Here is a 20,994-nt window from a genome sequence, read left to right as displayed (position 1 = left end):
CAAATATCTAGAAAGAGCACATGGTAAAGGAATCGAAACCATATTAAGTGTTTCATTTACTGTTCTCAAAATCCAAATCTACTATTTGAGGGCTAGAATACACACACACACACACACACACACACACACACACACACACACACACAGACTGCATACCTTATTGGTAAATGTGTGAATTGACTTCAGGTCAGGATAGGGCCCAGGGAAGAAAGTCAAGATGGTGAGCAGCATTGGCAGACGTGGTAAGGAACAGTGATGGTGCAAAATAACATGGAAAGCCCTTTCAGTAATTGTAATGATTTTGCACCTACGTATTAGGATCAACAAATTCACCAATAAAAGATGGAAATCTATAAAGTAATTCAAAATAGAGACAACATTTGTTATGTAAAACTCATTATCATTTCCATATTTTTTGTGTGAGCCAGTCTCCAGTAATTAATCTGTCCAGAGGTTCACGGCAGCAAATAATGCAATGAAAAATAAATCTAATCTAGTTTTGTAGATTTCTGTGCAGAATTAAAGCATGGGGGGGGGGGGAGGCAAAACTAGACAAGAGTAAAATGCACTTTTGTCCTATTCCAAATAGGCTCAGTCTTTCTAAGCCTTTTTGGAAATTCCTGGGACTAAACTCTGCTTTCCCCCCAATAATTTTCCAAAGCTCAGAAATGTCCATCTGGGGAAGGTCAACCACTGCCATCAGCAGAGAATTACCACAAACATCTTATTTTATTGTCGGGGCACAGATAAGAGAGTGACCAGGATCCAGGAAGGAAAGCACTTTGCAAATAAACATTTTAAAATATTATTCAAGTTGAACTTTTAAAATAGGTAGGAGGAATACAAGATGAATAATAAAAGAATTCTGTAACTCTGCACTTGTTTGCAGACTGAATTTTGTACGCTGACTCAGTGGCTGTAACATGATGTTACTGTCATAACAGCAAAAGAATGTATCTGGGAACTGATACCACTTGTCAGCCCAGGAAATTGAAAATAGTACAATTGATGGGTGTCTCTCTCTAACAGCTTTGTATTCTTTATTTTGTTTAAGTTGAGACAGCAGTGTTGTTATCTGAAAATGGAGTTTTAAAATACTATTAAGTGCATGTAGTTTGGGGAAATAATGCCAAAGCTACATTTTATCAATATCATCAAAACGATTCAGATCTTCCACACAGAGAGAAGGCTTTTCAACACTCCTTCCTACCTGGATATTTCTTTACTTGTTTCATATACCCTCATGGTTTTCTTCCCCTAGAAATTATTACATAGATGCAATTTGGATGTCACACTAAAGCACATTTTAGTATGAAGAGAACAAGCCACATTGAATGTGGGATTCATACACTCCCACTCCTCTCCTGCTGTTCAAAAAACGTTGAGCAGCTTTTGTTTCCATTTTTTGATTCACCACAGCTTATCACATCACCTGAATCTGGATATAACATTTTAGCTATGTTTAATTGAAACAAGTCAGCTTCAAACCACAGCAAGCTTCTTTCAAATAGCCATACTTAAGAATAAACACAGTTTTGAGTTCATGCAACAAACTAAACTGTGGTTAATCTAAAATAGAAGTGGAAGCTTCCCAACTTCTCCCAAGGTTGCACAAACAGGGTTTGTTTGAAGTAACCCAAACTCAAACACCTAAGGATGCCCTAAGGATGAGTCATGAGTAAACAGGACTAGTGTCTGCGATTGGTTGGAAGATCAAGAGCTGACATGTGTTGATTATGGGAGCATCCAAGGGAATGAATGAAGTTTACTGGGGATTCAATGCCACACAGGAATGTCAGTAGGCACCCTGTAATTCCAATTACCATTTGTATACTGGAGAAGAGGGCAGTCCAGCACCAGCTATCTGAAACCAACAAGCAGGCCTCACCAACAGGGATCCAAGGAAGAAGTCGGGGTGCCTGCCAAATTGGGAGTAAACACATCGTCTGTTACGTTAACAGCCAAAGAGTTATGTTCACCATTATCTCAAATGGCATACTCTTCACCTGAGGAAGTTGGGTGGATGAGGAATTTTGGGTTGGTGAGCCAAGCAAAGTTATCCTATAACTGTAGCAGGTAGAAGAATATGGAGAAGGAATAAGGCCCAGGAGCAGGAAGCTATTACCTTTTAATAATGTTTTAACATGGAAACAGGAGGGGCTTCCTTGGGAGCAGTGAGATATCACTTCTGGGAAACTGTGCACAACAGCAAGGCAAGGAGTGATGAGTTAATCTGTGCAGCTGCTGGTGATGGGACCTAATCTTAGCTTAACTGTACAGCTATTCTTCAGGATTCACTATAGTCCATTAGGCTCAAGTATGAAACAGAGTAACTATGGGGCAAACACCAGATGGAAAGCCAAATCAGTTCCTCAGGTGCTGATTAAGTAAAGTGGCCTTCTGCACCATTTTGCTGGTACCATTTAGCTGTTATAACACTGTAAATAATAGCTGCCAAAGGTTGTGAGAGTTCCTGCCTATACTGGAGCCTACCTGCTCCTTGCTGCCTGAAAAGGACAGGGTTTTTCTTAGGAGTAGGAAATCTGGGAGCAGTGGAATTAGAGAAGCAAAGATCTCAAGTAGGGCTGAATCAGTATATATGAACTGAAACAGGAAGCAACGTCTCTGAAGTGGAACCATAAACAGAAAGAAAGCCAGTGTAATGATTTAAGGAAGGACATCACTTGCTCAGGAAAACAAGAAATGAGACTGATTTAGTAGCAGAATGCTAGACAGATGATCAAGTTGTGAAAACAGAAGAGCGTGGTAGACTAGAGGAGTGAATATCAAAGCTTGAATCAGACTTTTTGTTCACAAGATTGAGAACATTTTTCAGGGAGACGCATAATGGGCTACAAAACCAGCACTGTAACAAGTATTGCACTGGTCCAATAACCAATTACATATCTTAGCTTAGGGCTGCCATATGTCCAGAATCTTCCAGACATAGCCGAGATTCGTCCATCGAAAACAGTGTCCAGCCCTAACTCATTTCTGAGTACAGTGGTACCTCGGGTTAAGTACTTAATTCGTTCCAGAGGTCCATTCTTAACCTGAAACTGTTCTTAACCTGAAGCACCACTTTAGCTAATGGAGCCTCCTGCTGCCGCTGCGCCGCTGGACCATGATTTCTGTTCTCATCCTGAAGCAAAGTTCTTAACCCGAGGTACTATTTCTGGGTTAGTGGAGTCTGTAACCTGAAGCGTATGTAACCTGAAGCCCAAGGTACCACTGTACTTGAAATGGTTATACAGCAGCAACTACTGCGTGACAGCAGTAACTGCTGCAAAACTGCTTGAAATCATTAGTGCTGGCATGGAGGAATGTGCTGTAAAACACACTGCTGGAAAATGAAGTAAGACAACCATTTTTCTTTAATGAAATGGACATTTGAAGGAAAGTGAGGCCTACATGTTCTTATGACTTTCAGAGCCAGCGATGCCTTCCTCACTAATATGAATGGAAGAAGCAGACTATTTGAACAAACAACTGTCCTCACGCTTTAAAAAAAAATGTTGTAAGTGTGTGCTGGGCATTGAGAAAGCATAAGCGTGCATGTATAAAACCTTGCAAAACTTTGCTTTGATTACTTACTACAAAGCATAAAATTCAAAGTGAGCTACTGTGAAGAAATTACGAATAAACAAAAAAATGCCCCTCTAAACCATGAGCTCCCCTAAGCAATTTCCTCAAAACCTAATTACTAGTTTTGCTTTTTAAAATGGGACTTGTACGTGTGTTGTTAATACAGGCTTGTTTGTAAAAAGAAAGAAAAATAATAACCAAAACCATTAAAGAAAATAACATTAGATTATATATCCATAGATTAAATAGATGGAGCTGTATGTCACAAATCCTAGATAGATAGATAGACAGACAGACAGACAGACAGACAGACTGACTGACTGACAGATAGTGACCTCCTGTGATATCTGTAATGTTACATTTAATGCTGGTTCTTTAATATAAAAATAGATCATACAAATCTGTGTTTTCCTTCCACCATCATGAAAACTTCTGCTTTAAAACTTCATCATACAATAAAGAAGATGGATGGAATCATTCGCCATCTGCTTAAGCAAATACACTTAAAGATGCTTCCACAAGTGTGATTAAGTGACAGCAGATCTAGGAGCAAAGAGTACTCAGATTTCAAAATGATGATTGTACAGCTGTAGCCTGCATCATTAGGGAGCCATAAAATTTTATGTTCCATTTGGATAGCAAGGACCTTTGTTGCAGATTTGGTGGAATGGGCAAATCAAGAAATGATCCATTTAGCAGTTGTGAATTTAGAAAGGCCAATAAAATAAGATCCTGTACTATTGTCACCATTTACCACCACCTAAGTTGGTTTCATGATTTTTCACTAGTTTACTATTTCTTTTTCCTACTGGAGCCATACTTTCTCAATGCATTATCTGTGCAAACCACTGTGCACTGGTTTCAGCCAATCCTGAACTGAATCAGGCTAATTCAGGCTGATCTGTCTAGAGTGTGTCAAGGCAGCTACAAATCACTACAGAGTGGGCTGGGTCAGCGCAAATAAATATGTAGCAATTAGTGCTGATCTGTCGCTCAGAACAGTTTCTCGGGAATCCAGACAGCCTGCCTCCAAACTGTTGCAATTATTAATTTCACCACCACATAAAGAGAATGTCAAGATGGGGAGGAGGGGAGATGCTTATTGAGAGCTGCAGGTCTAGGATCTCACCCCACACAGCTGACCTCCCACAGTGCTTACGGTGGGGGGATTGGAGATGCATCAATACAGAACTCTTATAAGTTCTTTGTCTTAGAAACAGTCTGGTGGAGTTTGGTGACATTTGTGTAGCCTGTTTTGTTTCCTTCGCAGTACAGTGGTACCTCTAGTTAGGAACTTAATTCGTTAACCTGAAACTGTTCTTAACTAGCGGTGTGCTTTCGCTAATGAGGCCTCTTACTGCCGATGCGCCGCTGGCACATGATTTCCGTTCTCATCCTGGGGCAAAGTTCTCAACTCAAGGTAACTCTTCCAGGTTAGCAGAGTTTGTAACCTGAAGCATTTGTAACCTGAGGCGTTTCTAACTCGAGGTACCAGTGTATATATACACCTGTTTAAATGATTTCCATAATTTCCCAATCAATCTCAGTCCCATCTTAACGCTCCCTGTCCTATTTTGTCTCTAGGTTTCGAGTTAGGTTTGTTTAGCTGTGTTCTGATTTCTGTGTCTGTCTTCATCAGTACTTTGCCATGTGTGTTCACACATAAGTATTGTGAATACATTGTACACAGTGGGCAATCAGCAGCCATACAGTGTAATATCATATACATCAGGGGTTTTTAAAAGTATTTTTGAAGGGGGGGGAGAACATTAAGGTAGTTAAGTTAGCACACGCACACTCCTAAAGCTACCTGTCTGCAAACTGGCAGGTTTAATCCCCTCTTCGAGCACTACCATGTCATTAAATTTCATGCTCCTGTGTGTGAATACCAAAATGTTATGGCCATTTGAATTTTAAAACATGTTAAGATAGCTAGCATGAAAACGCCTAACACTACCAAGGTTGATCACTTCCATAGGGGCTAGCATGCCTGCATATTTCATGATGCTATGTGAAAAAACCAAGAATATTATCTCCATTTTGGTTTTCCAGTTTGAGCCAATGGGATTTCCAAAGATTTCTTTTTCCGGGGCTATAAAATACAAGCAATCAGGGGGAGCCTGGGCTGGATTAGGACTGGATTGGTCTAGACCAAGCAGTGGGTCTGTACACAGCCCTATAAAAACAAAACAATAAAATTCATAATACAAAATGCATTAAAACTATAAAAAGAGAGAGCTACAAAATATTTACAAAGCCATGCATGGTGGTGTCAGTGGCAATATAGGCACACCAGTCTTAGTGAAATAAACATGGTTTTGCTATCTGTCAGAAGATCTTGAACCAAGCAGTTCTGCAACTTTGGTATCACATTTGAAATGTCATCTGCCTCCACCTAACAGTCCTCTTAAAGCAGCGAAGTACAGAGCACGCTGGAGGTGGTGAATGTAGTATGTTGATAGTTTCATGTGGGAGAAAGCTGTGCTTGAAGTAATCTGGCTACAAGACATTTAGGGCTTTATAGGTAATAAGCAGGACTTCATATCTGGTGCAGAACTGAATCAGCCACCAGGATAGATTTTTAAAAATTAACAAATTAAAGTAATATACTCTGAAGAATGCTGCCCTGGTTGCACATTTTCATCAAGGGCAGTTTCTTGACACATTTCAAAGGCATACAGAGTGCATACCATTTTGTGCAGTTAGGGGGACCCACCAGTCTGTGGTTTGAATATGGTCCCCAGCTGGATTTGATCTGGCTCTCTGCCCCACTCTTGCATTCATTAGCTCTTCAATGGAAGTAGCTTAGAGGGGGAAAGGCTTTGGTGTTTTGCAACATATGCAAATGTAATTCCTTCCTCAGCAGGAAGATCAAAGCAGAGGGGACAATATTTACAGCCAGTCAGTTGGGTGGCTCTGCCAGTCATTAGCTATGGTTTGTCTCCCAATCCCAATGAGCAGCAGCCACCATTGCCTGTCATTTATTCACATATCTAGAGTTCACTGACCTGTTTTGTTTTCCGTGCATCAGACAAATTGCTACCGAATACTGTAAGTTTCTTACTAAGGCTTTTATACCGTAATCCATACAACCAAGGAAGCCAGTGTTCTGCCAGCTTAATGGGTATAACTATGTTTTGATTGCATAATCTCTAATAGGTATATGGTAATTTAGGTTCACATCAGCAACAGGTGAGCACAGTGACGGCGGGGGGGGGGAGCTTTGGAACCTATTAAATATATAGGAATATGAGCAATCTGTGTTCCATTATTCGTTTTGCTTCCCCCACTCCCTACCTATTAAACATTTTCAACAACATTCACATTCAACAACAAAAGCAGACACACCATAAGCTCTTAACAGATCGGAAACAAGTACCCTGCTGTTTTAGGCTGACATCAGCAGATTTTCATACAAAAATGTTTGTGTGTTTTCACCCTCTAGACAATCAAAATCCTGGTCTCTAAATATTTCTGCCAACTGCTCCAGCTTCCAGAGAAACAAAGTTTTTTTTTTTACATTTTCATATATATATATATTTTAAAAAGCAAATATACTGTTTGAAACTTAATTGCTAGGACGTTAATAAAGATGAATACAAAAAAAAAAGAAAGAAAGAAAGTCCAAACCCAAACTATAGTGAATGAAGGTTTCACAAGGTGCTGTCTGAATCACTTTTATTTCCTGGGGCACCCTTTTTTAATCTAGTTATAGTGCAATATTTTTTGTTTCATCTGTTTCTCTTATGTGCTTTCAACAGCTTCAAATTAAATCAATGTTATCATTATAGAAGAACAGAAAGCCTGTGGATCTAATTAGTTCTCCTTATTGGCCCAATTTGTTATCAATTTCATTAAATACAGACTTCAAGAGAAAAGGCTGGGACACATTTGCAAGGAACATTATCTTGAGAAATGTTTTCCTAGCTTTCAACAACAGCTGAACTTGAAATGAAGATTAATAAAAGAGAAATGTGACTGATTTGCAGTCAGATGGCATTTCCTTCTTATTCGTCATATAACACAAAGGGCCATAAATCCAAAGAGAGTTAACATTCTTGCCCTTTATGAGCCTAGCATTCAAATGCCAGTTAAATCTTGAGTTATTTCATAGAATCATAGAATCATAGAATCATAGAGTTGGAAGAGACCACAAGGGCCATCAAGTCCAACCCCCTGCCAAGCAGGAAACACCATCAGAGCACTCCTGACATATGGTTGTCAAGCCTCTGCTTAAAGACCTCCAAAGAAGGAGACTCCACCACACTCCTTGGCAGCAAATTCCACTGTCGAACAGCTCTTACTGTCAGGAAGTTCTTCCTAATGTTTAGGTGGAATCTTTTTTCTTGTAGTTTGGAACCATTGCTCCGTGTCCGCTTCTCTGGAGCAGCAGAAAACAACCTTTCTCCCTCCTCTATGTGACATCCTTTTATATATTTGAACATGGCTATCATATCACCCCTTAACCTCCTCTTCTCCAGGCTAAACATGCCCAGCTCCCTTAGCTGTTCTTCATAAGGCATAGTTTCCAGGCCTTTGACCATTTTGGTTGCCCTCCTCTGGACACGTTCCAGTTTGTCAGTGTCCTTCTTGAACTGTGGTGCCCAGAACTGGACACAGTACTCCAGGTGAGGTCTGACCAGAGCAGAATACAGTGGCACTATTTAAGCCAGTTTTGTCCTGTTACCTTCAATGGAATTAAATAATAGGAGTGTTCCTGTGTCTTTAAATATTCAGTGAGCAATAGATTTGAAAGCATATAAAGAATTCAGAAAGAACCATGGAGGTTCACTGCACTATGCCACAATGTTCAAGCAATTCAGATGCTTCTCTTAGAACCCTAAAAGTACACTTCAACTTGCAGAAAGTCTTCAATGTGACAACAGTCATTCACAGAAGCATGAATCATTCTGCATGATGCTGTGAAACAAGAAGCAACAAAACCCCACATTACTCATGTGATGCTTCCAGGATTCATTTAGTGTTACAGATGTGCAGAAAAATGAAAGATACTTCAAATTCTCATACAACAGCCATGAGCTTTCATTTGATTTTATCTGTTAGATTTGTAACTTGGTGAGTAAATTGTGCCTTATTATGAGGTCAGTTTGTGCATCCCTAAGCAATGATATTGAAAGATAAGGTGTGATTTACTTTTCATATCTTTTATTATTATATAGTTTACAACTGGGTCCTGCCACAATAGGTTATATTGTAAAAAACATTTGTCTGTTCATATTTCAAGACAGCCTAAAACAGGTTCCTTGTGATGTTATTCAGGCCTCTCGTGGTGGGGGGTTGGGTTGAGTTTGAGGAACAGAAAATACATAAGGGACATCTTTCCCCTATCCCTCACAAGGCTTGTTATGGTGACTGCTGATAATGTTTTCTTGAGAAGTACAAACAAAGATTGTTTAAATTAATGCATTTGGCCAATATTTGTCCACTGGAGCCCAAACAGAATTTGTCTCTACAAAGAAATGCATGTCCACTTTTTTCTATCCCTATTCAGCAGTTCAGCTACCAACCACTGAGAAGCAAAGTATGCATTTGTGTTATAATAATAATAATAATAATAATAATAATAATAATAATAATAAATCCATTACAATGATCAAAACGCTAAAGGCATATAGAGTAGTCATGTCTATTCAACCTTCAGTAAGGATCATGCTGTCTTTTATCCAGATACAAGGCATAATAAAGAGAGCTTCTATTAAAAATGAAGCAAGAACAATGGGCACACCAGACTTCAAAGCAAGTAGAAGATTAATGTGTGATTAGCAAAGGGAACTGGAAATGATTAAGGAGTAACTGATAAACAGTGTACTGTAGTTGACATATATGTGGATCACAAGAAAATATTTAAAGATAAAGTATCACAGCTCAGCATCACAGTACATCTGCTTTGCATGCAAAATGTCCCAGATTCAATCCATGGCATTCTCATGTAGGGCTTGGAATGTCCCCTGTCTGAAAACTGGCCAGTCAGATAATACCAAGCTAGTTAGAAAAATGATCTGATTCACTATAGGCGGCACCCTATGTTACCTTCCTACAGACATCTCTTCACCATCTGCATTGTATTTCCTTGCATTGAAATGAATGGGGTGAAATAACATAATGACAAGGTAATCAATTATGTAACTTATGTAAGTAATATAATTTTGCCATGATGGATAGTGAGATGAATAGTGTAGATTTAAGCAGAAGACCAACTACAGTGGAACTGAAGCATTGCTGGGTGCGACAAATACAAGGTGGAGAGAAAATGATTTTTTCTTACATCCCTGTTTGGCAGGAACCAAAAGAAGCCAATCTAAATTATATTGGGTGTCTGTGAAGTTATTACAGTACCAACAAGCAATCACTAAAACTGCCCTGCCTGCCCCTGCATACCCCTTTACCCCCAAATCAGAGCGTTTGTAAACGGTGTAAAGGTGGATTTCACACACCACTCTGTTTTGTTTCCCCGAATTTCCCCCCCAAATTTTAAGGCTTACTTTCTGGAATGCTGCTTCAGAACTTATTTTCAAATAAAGATAATAATAATCCCCTCTGCTATCTGAGACCGCTTTCAATGTGTGAAGGGAGAGACAAAACTCCCACAACTATCCGTTTTATTCTATGCACAACCTGACTTTGCTCCTAAGATACTATTTTGTGGTAGAGTTCATATCTTAAGTTTGAAGCACAATAATTATCTGCTTTCAGATTTCCCAGTAATCATCACATCTGCTTGGTCACTTGAGTACCAGCTTTCAGCTTGGGGTCTTTAGTTTATCAATTCCAATACCCTTGTTGAGTGAGATAAAAGGATCTTTATTTATGAGGAATGGGGTATGTGGAATAAGCTTATGCTTCCTAATATTCTGATCTAGAGATTTCCAACCCATTTTGTTATAACGTAAGAATTTTGACTGAGTTAGGAGTCCCATTCTCCATCACTCCATGTTGCACTGACAACACCTTGCATGTTGCAATGTCCTCTACTTGGGAACTTGCTTGACATTTAGAAACCAAATTCACAGGACCCCTTCTGTACATATTAGGAAGGCCCTATTTCATAAATTGAAGGAGCATAGATACAGCAGAACTGCCTAAATTAAATTAAATTAAATTAAATTAAATTAAATGAAGTGTGGGAGGTAATTTTTCAAAATCTTCCTTCCTCTGGAATCTCTGGAGATTGCTCCAGAAAGTTGCCAATGTTCTGGAGCAGATTTGAGGTTTAAAGTAGAACAGGTAGCCAAGATCCAAGAGTGCCCCAACATATGAGTAGAAATCCACTCATGGAACTCTAAGATTTTATATTTAAATTAATTGCCAGTCACAGACTAAATTTATTTTGGTCCCTTCAAAATACTGACACATTAAAGGTCAAGGTATAACATTATCCTTTCTTAGCTACAGAAGTATAATCATTTAGCAAAGAGTAACATCTTTTAACACAGAACTACACTGAGCAATTTTGCTATTTATTATTGTACAAATATTTCTTACCAGCCACTGTTCAGATTACTTTCAGAAATATTCATATTTTTTGTATGGATGTTGTTCCTTTCCCATTCATTATATTTGAGGCAATCTGACCTTGTGTGATCTCTTTTGTAGCTTCATATATTGTCTGCATACTAATCTATAATTTACAGTCTCCAAAGCAACTACTTGTGTGCATCTTTTCTGTCGTGTAAGAGAGATAAGATGCCCTGTCAAAGACTCAACAGCTTAAAGCAAATAAAGAAAGAAAGAAATACACCCCCTACTTACTGCTTTCCGATATTTTAAACTATATGTCTACTATGAGAGTAACATGAAAAGGAGATTCCCTTATTTCCAAACCATTTTAAAACATCATCTGAAGCATGTGAGCATAAATCAGGCACAATGTGTACATATAACTATAATTATATATCACTAGAATTATGTCACCAAAGTCCCTATAGTTAAGAAACTGATGTCAGGTGCATTTTACAAAGTAGTAAGACTGCACATATTCACATTTGGGCTATGTTACTCTTGCTTTACCATGCAACATCATTATGCAGAATTCCTTTGAAGGCAACTATTAATATACATATTTGCCACCCTATAAGTGTCACCATCTGTCCTGCTTCCTGCCTACTGTCCTGGCACCTGCTACTTTGTACAGCTGGCTGCCACCACTCTCCCTGACACCTGCCAGCCCTGAAGATTCCCACTGCCATGCCTACTCAGTCATCCTCTTCAAATCATTACAAAATCTTCAAGGCAATGAAATGCGGCATGAAAATACTTTCACTGCATTGAAAGTTCTCATTTGCCATGTGTGACAGGATATAACCAAAGAAAACAAGAGGGGAAAAATTCTTCCCACCAGGAGTGATGTCCTTTCGTTTTGTTTCTTGGGTTTGTTCTAGTTACAGTGACTTGAGAATAATGTTGCAATTCAGTTGTTAGATAACCTGATAACCTTATATTTGGGAGTCAGTATGCATAGCAGTCAACGTTTCCCTTTTTTAAAGGAAAATTCCCTTATTCCGAATAGGATTCCTCGCAAGAAAAGGGAAAAGTTGACAACTATGAGTATATATATTCCTACCATTTTTCTCACAGGAGTCCAGAGCAGCATACACATAATTTTTAAAATCATTGAATTAAAACCAATGCCAAGCTACATACCTGATGGGGAATGCAACCCATCTAGACTCAAGAGCCACATATCCACAGTAACTCCACCGTCTTATCAGGATTCAGCTAGCTGGACTCTAGCCAGCCAGTCTCTGCCTTCAGACACCAGTCTAGCTCATGAACAGCTTCTCCTGATTCAGAAGGAATTGCGAGATACAACTGCATATCATCAACATACTGAAAACGCCTCTGTCCAAATACTCTGTCCCAATGATAGCAGCATAACCACTACAGCTTGGTACCTTCCAGTATCATTCCAGCAAGCAGCAAGATAACATGATTAATGGTATCAAAGACTGGCAAGTGGTCAAGAAGAGTCAACAAGGTAGCTCTCCCCATAAAGGTCAACAATCAGGGCAACCCAGGCTGCTTTGGTGCCAGAACCAGGCCTGAAGCTAGACTGAGATGGGACCACTGGTCCAGTTAGCTAGGGATGATGGAAGTTGTAGTCCAAAACAGCTGGAGACCAAGGTTTGGGATAACCTAGTCTAGATAATCCATTATATTCATACATATATTCAGTCAGTCAGTTCCCACTCTCTCTAGGTGCTTCCAGATAGGGGGCTTAATTTGGAAAAGAGTCACTGAGTTCTTGCCAACAAGATGTTGTCGTTATACTTACTGGATTTCCCCAGGAAAGGGTAAACCTGGATTAAATGGAGGGAAATATTGGGGGAGGGAATAAGAGCTGGCAGTTTGATGCCAACAATGCCATGTAGATTCTGCACAAAACTGCACAACTTGTGTGCGTAAGGAAACACCTTTGATCGTGTTGCCCAAGGAAAGGATATTTATGACTGGACAGTAGTTATCGAACAGCTCAGGGTCCTGGGAGGGGCTTTTAAAAGAATGGGCATGCTTCCTTCATGGTGGCAGACACCCCTCCCACACTATTTGAGTTGGACTTGGTCTCTGTGAACTTCTGTTTCTGTTCTCACTTATTCTTCTCTGCAGGGAAGAAGCATAACATACATATATAAGCCTATTTATTAGAAAATCTTTATCACAATGTCTGCATCATCTAGGGGAACAGAGGATATGAAATCTTTTTATAATTTGTAGGCAGATGACAAAAGCAAACAAAAAAAGTGTGTACAATTTCCACAATAAGGACGTGAATCAGCAGGGCTACAGACTGTGCAATTCACACACCTTGAGTGACAACATGAAGTCTCTTTAATTGCCAGCCATGAATTTCCTCCTAGTTACCGCACAATGTGTTTGGAGTGCAATGCCTGATGACATCACTGCCCACTTTCACAGTTTATTGTTACACAGAAAAGAAGTTCAGTTCCCAAGATAAAGGACAATTCTGAGCTTCTGAATGCAGAAGCTAGCCATCCGTTCATGCTGACAGGACATACAGTTAAGGACACTGTCAGAATCAGAGTGGAACATTTTCTAAATCATTTGCAATCGCCACCCACAGCGGGTTGTTAATGGCACGTTGGCACCAATCAACAGCATGTTGTTTATTACTGTCATCAAACATTTCTCTGTTCTCTCACTTGACCAGCCTGCAACAGTGCTGGGCAGAAGGAGATGGCTGAAAACCAGCTGAAGTAATGGCCAAGGTGGCTTCTGAACACACTCAAAGATCTGTCATTCCGGTTAACTCAAAAAATGCAGAAGCTTTGTGATTCATCTGTCTGGACATCCCTACACACTACCAGCATGGTGTAGTGGTTAAAGTGCTGGACTAGGACTTGGGAGACTAGGGTTCAAATCCCCATTCAGCCAGGAACACCACTGAGTGACATTGAGCTAGTCACTATCTACCTGCCACCACTATTGTGGTGGTCAATGAAAAGAGAATCCCATTTCATATCTCCATAGGAAAAGCCTAGCAATGAGAAGCATTTGCAAAAGTACCAAAACAGTGTCCCTGGAACTTACTATATAACACATTCTGTTCTCTAAGTTTCCTTGTGAATGAGGACACCACGAATACCTGTCTCTGCTCTTCAGTTACTGAATGTTACTTCCTCCCCTGAAATTTTGTTCAGACCCATCATCTGATGACAGCATTACAAAATATTGAGAGTAAATAAACGATTACAGAACAAAAAACACAGAGAGAGATTTACCAATGTAACTGCAGTATGGAATGAAGGGAGAGAGCACTAAACAGGTTAAAACGCTTCATCTCTCTTAGCTGAGATATGAAAACTGTGTTTTTATGTATTTTGTGTAGTTTACTTTTTTGTTTCCAGGAACACGCTTCAGCTTTCCACCATGAAATGAAACAGGACAACATATTGAAATGAACACATATGGTTGGCAGCATCTAACAAACTCATCACTAGATTAGCTCATGGTTCATGTCCTCCCACTGATCTACAAGCCAGCAAATAGTATAAGAAAATATGTTGTACAACAGCAAAGAACAATCAAGAAGACCTAGCTGGTTTAGAATCTCCCTTATCTTGATAGATGTGGTCTGTGACTGAGTTCCTCATTGAGCTGAGTGCACAGGAAGAAATCAGGTCAGACACCAGGGAAAGACAAGGAGGCAATTTATCTTTTTCCCCTGCCTCAGACACACAATTTGTGTGCTTTTACAAGTGGGGGGAAGAGTCACTTCCTTTATTTTTGGAAGGGGTAGGGTAGAAGGAAGAAAGTGACAAAATAATGAGTGGGAAGCAAGTTTCCAAATTAAATTCCCTATGGCCATATCTGTGCATACTTTATCAACATAGAGGAACAGTTGCCGGACACATTTGTGCTCCTCTTTTGTGTACGTTGTTAAGCCTGACTGGTGGCCTGCCATAGGGCCAATGCAAAAGCGCTTTTCTGACAGGCAGAAAGTGTTGGCTAAAGTTCTCTGTAACAGTTAAAACTGGAAATATGACAATCTCTGAAAAGTAGTACTTACATAGATTTAGAAGGCGTAGTATGACTCCAGATAAACCATTTATTTTCTGCTTAAATTCTAATGTAAAGGTAAAACTGCCGACCTTCTGATCAGCAAGCCCAAGAGGCTCAGTGGTTTAGACCACAGCACCACCCGCTTCCCTTTTAAATTCTAGTATACAGTGGTTTCAAATACAGTATCCCAAGATATCTATGCAACAGAATTTCCCTTCACTGTCTCTTCTCCCGGCACACCCCTGAACCCTGCCCCAAATCTGCTCCAGAGGGTTAGGAGAACCCCCAAAAGAGACTAACAGGGTGCAGGGTTTAAAGAAAGGGAGGGGAAGTAGGGGTGTATTTGACCTCCAAAAATTTGAATTTGTTTAAAGATAATTATGAGAAATGTTGGTCAGAAATCAAAAGAGACTTGGAAATATGGTCAAGATTGAAACTTTCCTTGTTGGGCCAGATAGCAGCTATAAAGATGAATGTATTGCCGAAAATGTTATTTCTGTTTCAGGCCCTACAGATCGTGGACAAAGTGGAATGTTTTGGAAAGTGGCAGAAGGATATTTCCAAGTTTGTTTGGCAGGGCAAAAAGCCCTGAATAAAGTTTAAAATACTAACTGATGCGAAAGAAAGAGGGGGATTTGCCCTGCCAGACTTGAGGTTATATTATGAATCTGCAGCCTTCTGCTGGTTGAAAGATTGGATCTTATTGGAAAACACTGATGTCCTAGATCTGGAAGGGTTTGATAATGCTTTTGGGTGGCATGCATATTTGTGGTATGACAAGGTTAAAGTTCACAAATTGTTTAAAAACCATATTGTCAGAAGAGCAATTTTGATGGTCTGGACAAAATATAAGGACTTATTGGAGAGTAAGACTCCGAGGTGGCTCTCACCGGTGGAGGCCAAGGCACGTAAGAGACTTAACATGGAAGCCTACTGGCCTAAATATTGGGAAATAATTGAAAAAATTGGAGACAATTGGAGGCTGCTGAGCTTGGAAAAATTGAAAAACAAGGTGCGAGATTGGTTGCATTATGCTCAAATCCAGGAGGTTTTTAAAGTGGATAAAAAGGTTGGATTCCAGGTGGAAAAATCGAAACTAGAGACAGAACTGTTAGAGCCAAAAAATAAATTACTTTCGAGAATGTATAATTTGCTGCTTAAATGGAATACACAGGACGAGACAGTCAAATCCGCCATGATAAAATGGGCACAGGACTTGGGGCACAACATTATGTTTAAAGACTGGGAAAGGTTATGGAACACCGGAATGAAATTTACGGCATGTAGTGCCTTGAAGGAAAATATTATGAAAATGATATACCGGTGGTACATGACCCCAGTCAAACTTGCTAAGATATATCACCTGTCTGATAACAAATGTTGGAAATGTAAAGAGGCGGAAGGGACATTCTTTCACCTCTGGTGGACTTGCCCGAAAGTGAAGGCCTTTTGGGAGATGATTCATAATGAACTAAAAAAGGTACTTAGATATACCTTACCTAAGAAACCGGAGGCCTTTCTTCTGGGCATTGTGGACCAGAGAGTACTTAAGAAAGATAGAACTTTTTTTATGTATGCTACCACAGCAGCAAGGATCCTGATTGCTAAGCATTGGAAGACACAAGATTTACCCACGCTGGAGGAATGGCAGACGCAGTTGATGGACTATATGGAACTGGCTGAAATGACTGGCAGAATCCGAGACTTGGGAGAAGAAACAATCGAGGAGGACTGGGAAAAATTTAAAGACTATTTGAAAAAACATTACAAGTTGTATGAATGTTAAAAAATGCTCTTTTTAGAAATTCTTGCTTCAGCATTGGTAAATTAATGAAATGGAAATTAAGGTACAAGAAGTCAAAGGTGGAATAATGAAATAACTTTATTATGTTTAAGTTAAAACATATAAGATTTGGGTTACAATAGTTTTGAAATTAGGCAACATGATAAAATGAAAGATACAATAAGCTTGGAAATAAGTTAACAAATTGCTGATATTTTGTATTACAGAGAATGCAGGGTTTGGAGGATGTGGGGAAGTCCAATAGATGTGTTGGAAAAAAGGATTATGGAAATTTGTAATTTCTCTACTGTATTTTTCTATCTATGTCTTTATTTCTTTTTTCTGTATTTCATAAACTTAATAAAAATATTATAAAAAAAAAGAAAGGGAGGGGAAGTTTCACTGCCAAGCCATAACTCTTCACAGTAATGGAATTTCTCTGTTGGATACTGCCCATAATATTTAAATTATGAGTATTTTTACAGTTATATATTATAATCCAACCATAATAATGCTGCAAAATGTCATGATCCATATCAGATTCTGTTCAAGCTCTATGAAAAAAATACATTTTCATAGGCATAATTAACATTCTTATTATTATGAACTACTATAGTGGATAGCTAACCTGCCATTTCTAAGATTCTAATTGATGTGTACAGACAAATTGAGTAAATATCACTAAAGAACAAACCGTGAGGTTCCTTTTGTTTAGGGTGCCACTACTTTGTGGGAGGGATTCAAATGCAAACTGGAAATTTAGGTTTCCACAATTAAAAGTGAAGTAGAACACGCTGTTGTCCTGGCACAACATATCCACTTTATTCAAAAAACTTTTTTGCAGTTAGGACAGTGATGGGGAAATGCATAGAAAAGGATGGGATAAATGAATGATTAACCAGAATATATACATAAACACCCTGCAAGGAAATCAGGATGAATGTCCATTGCTGTATAACCATCCTGCAAGCAAAGCAGAACAAATGTTCAATAAAGATCAGACATGCTCTAACCTCCATGTAAGCTTTTTTGAATGAAATCAGGAAGAAAACATAATAAAGAGGTCATCTTGAGGAGCCATTAGCCGTCTTACTGTCAAATGTCAAAACATCCTGTTGTATTTTTAAAGGAGAGTATAAGGAGAGGTGGGACGTGGGTGGCACTGTGGTCTAAACCACTGAGCCTAGGGCTTGCCAATTGGAAGTTCAGCAGTTTGAATCCCCGTGACGGGGTGAGCTCCTGTTGCTTGGTCTCAGCTCCTGCCAACCTAGCAGTTAGAAAGCACATCAAAGTGCAAGTAGATAAATGGGTATCGCTCCAGCGGGAAGGTAAACGGTGTTTCCATGTGCTGCTATAGTTTCGCCAGAAGCGGCTTAGTCATGCTGGCCACATGACCCGGAAAAACTGTCTGTGGACAAACATCAGCTCCCTCGGCCAGTAAAGCGAGATGAGCGCCGCAACCCCAGAGTCATTCGCAACTGGACTTAACTGTCAGAGGTCCTTTACCTTTACCTTTTTATAAGGAGAGGTAGACATCAAGCATGCAAAATTTCATCAGTATAATTAATTTCCCAATAACAGTGTCCATTAGTGGTCAGGGCAAACTACTGGTTCACTAGTAAATTTGCATGCATGAGGAACTCCCACAGGTAGCTTGATGGGAGGGTGAGCAAGCACACTCTGTAGAGGATAAATGGTTCTTATCCAGGACGGTTAAATGCTTCCTCCAATATCAGAAGATAAACAAGGAACAAGATGCTGTACAAGACAGAGCTTTGGTCTGAGACAGCAGAACTCAACTTAAATTCTGACAGCAGGCACTCTGGTCTGTGAATCCCAGCTATTTGCAGCAAAGCAGTTAAATGAAAAAGTTACATCGAGCAGAATGTAAATGCACATTAACAACATGTACAAGTGTTCCTGAGTTTAATTGTTCTGGTTGTCACATATGAGACCATCCTTCAATATAATGCAGAACCGCTAGTCTAATTTCGGCTCCCACACCTTTCACCCTTCCAGTAATTATGCATTCTTCCTAAAATGCCATCCCATCAGCATCTACTTCACTTCCTTTGTTGCGTGACCTCCACAAGTCAAGTCACTCAACTGTTATGCTAAACTTTTAAACTGAAATTACTATAGGCTCCCCCAAATGCAAAAGTTATTAGCAGGGCAGCAATTATGGAACAGAGAAAATGCAGTGCAATGGTCACTGCATTTCTATTACACTGCAGAGATGAGCCAACGAAACAAAACAAAATTGCCTCATTTGTATTGCATTCATATTAAAAATGTAGGCTGGATTTTATTCCAATGCAAGCAGACTTATAAAACATCTTGTAGACCTCAAATTTAAAAGGCTCCATTATGTACTAACAGAACTGAAATTGTATCCATAACTTTAACTTCTTCCTTGGCATTAGGCTTGCCAGAATAAACTGAATATAAAAGCTCTGCCTCATGTTCTGTATGAAATGCTCCTGTATGTGTCTTTTCTGCATGGAAAAAAAGGGGTATTGCCACCTCTAACAGTTATTGTTAGATTAATCATTTCTTTGTGCTCACAGTGGGGGAACTTAAAGATCACTTAAAAATACCAGCTTATGTCTCTCACCCCTATGAATATGCACTGAAATGTACATGGGCTTAAAATGCAATCGAAGTTCAGGATCGTGTCTATAATTAAACTCCATTGTCTACAGGGCACACATCTCTTAACAGAGCAGTTGGAATGGATACAGAACTTCCAGAACCAAGTTAGGGGGAAATCAACTAAGCAGAAAGGCACAAATCAATGGTCAAGACTTAAGCAAAACCTAACCGGTAACTCCATATGCATTTGATCAACGTCAGATGAATTTATTATAATTCTTGAAGGCATTTTAATGAGCAACATTGTATTCATGGTGAAGTGTATATGAAGAGGGGTTAGTTGTTTGAGTTAAAGACACACATCTTTTTAAAAATATGGCTCCTCAGTTGGAAAGAACTTAAGTTCTGCATCACATACATGCTTGGATTTCATGGGTACTTCTCAAACCAGTATCAGAGAATAGCAACCCTATTGTAAAAATCTGCACATAAATTAGGCCTCAGTAATGGACCTGACTGAGAAGTTCAATTACTGTAAAATTGTCATGGGCTCTCATTTTCTGAATTTTCAGCATCCATTAGTTTTGTATTGTATTGCCCTGTGACTTCAAAAGCCCCCAAGACTTCTCACAATTACATGAAACAAAATTTTTAAAAATTATCAAAATAAACATTAATATTTGTCCCGACAGATAAAAAGAGTGAAAAGCAGAATCAAAACAGCAATGACAAACAAGATAGAAGCCAGGATCTTAAAATAATAAAAAGCTTTAGACAACAAAGCAAGATAGAATGATAGCTCAAAGATGAGGCTTCTAGCAGTAAGCTATACACATGCAGCCTCTGCAGTGGTTACATATTTCTCCATTAAACTCTGGAACTGCATTACTTTATCACAGTTTTATTCACGTCTTCAAACCAAGGTCATAGGAATCTTGGTTACAACGGTGTCAAAAGCCACGCTTGATCTATATTCCAAGGCTTCTCAGAAAAGACACAGAGAAAACTGGGCGTAGCTGAGACACATATCTAGGGGAAGAGAGTTTTGTCAGATTAAGTTTTCCTACCATTTCTTCACAATACACCATGCAGAATTTTATCAGCGCTCCAGCTGAATTTACTTCAAAATATGCAGCTGGCTAGAGTCTTCAAGGCATTGTCCAAACGCGCTTACCTTTGAAGAAGCAGTCTTCGTTGTGAACGATGGTAATCTTTTGCTTTTTCAGGCAGGCGGCTCGGTGTACTTCACAGTGGTTTTCATAGAATTCACCATCTGAGCCACACACAGGCTTGAAGTGAGGCTTGCAGTGCTCCATGCAGATACACTCTGCTTGCCCTGTTCCTCTGTTAACAACACAGTGCCTACCCAAACCACAGTACTTGTTTTCACACGATCCAAGGTGAGCATCATGATTCACGTATCCTGAAGAGAAAAATAAGAAAATGGCATCAGGTTGCATGTCATCATCACCTGAGGGTTACTGCCATACACAAAG

The 20,994-nt window shown here is 39.4% G+C and overlaps 1 protein-coding gene across 4 annotated transcripts in view; it reads right to left on the bottom strand.

Annotated features, from left to right (window-relative positions):
• Nucleotides 1-20,994, bottom strand: part of FSTL5 (follistatin like 5) — a 359,747-nt gene that overhangs the window by 208,893 nt on the left and 129,860 nt on the right. For all 4 annotated transcript variants that reach the window (XM_081875293.1, XM_081875295.1, XM_081875294.1 and 1 more), the window contains exon 4: nt 20,673-20,921. In XM_081875293.1, coding sequence (XP_081731419.1) covers nt 20,673-20,921 — 249 coding nt within the window. The remainder of the gene's footprint in view (nt 1-20,672; nt 20,922-20,994) is intronic.

This window comes from Podarcis erhardii, assembly GCF_964252035.2.
Source record: "Podarcis erhardii genome assembly, chromosome: 9".
Classification (NCBI taxonomy): Eukaryota; Metazoa; Chordata; class Lepidosauria; order Squamata; family Lacertidae; genus Podarcis; species Podarcis erhardii.
This window is presented reverse-complemented; position numbering and strand designations above follow the sequence as displayed.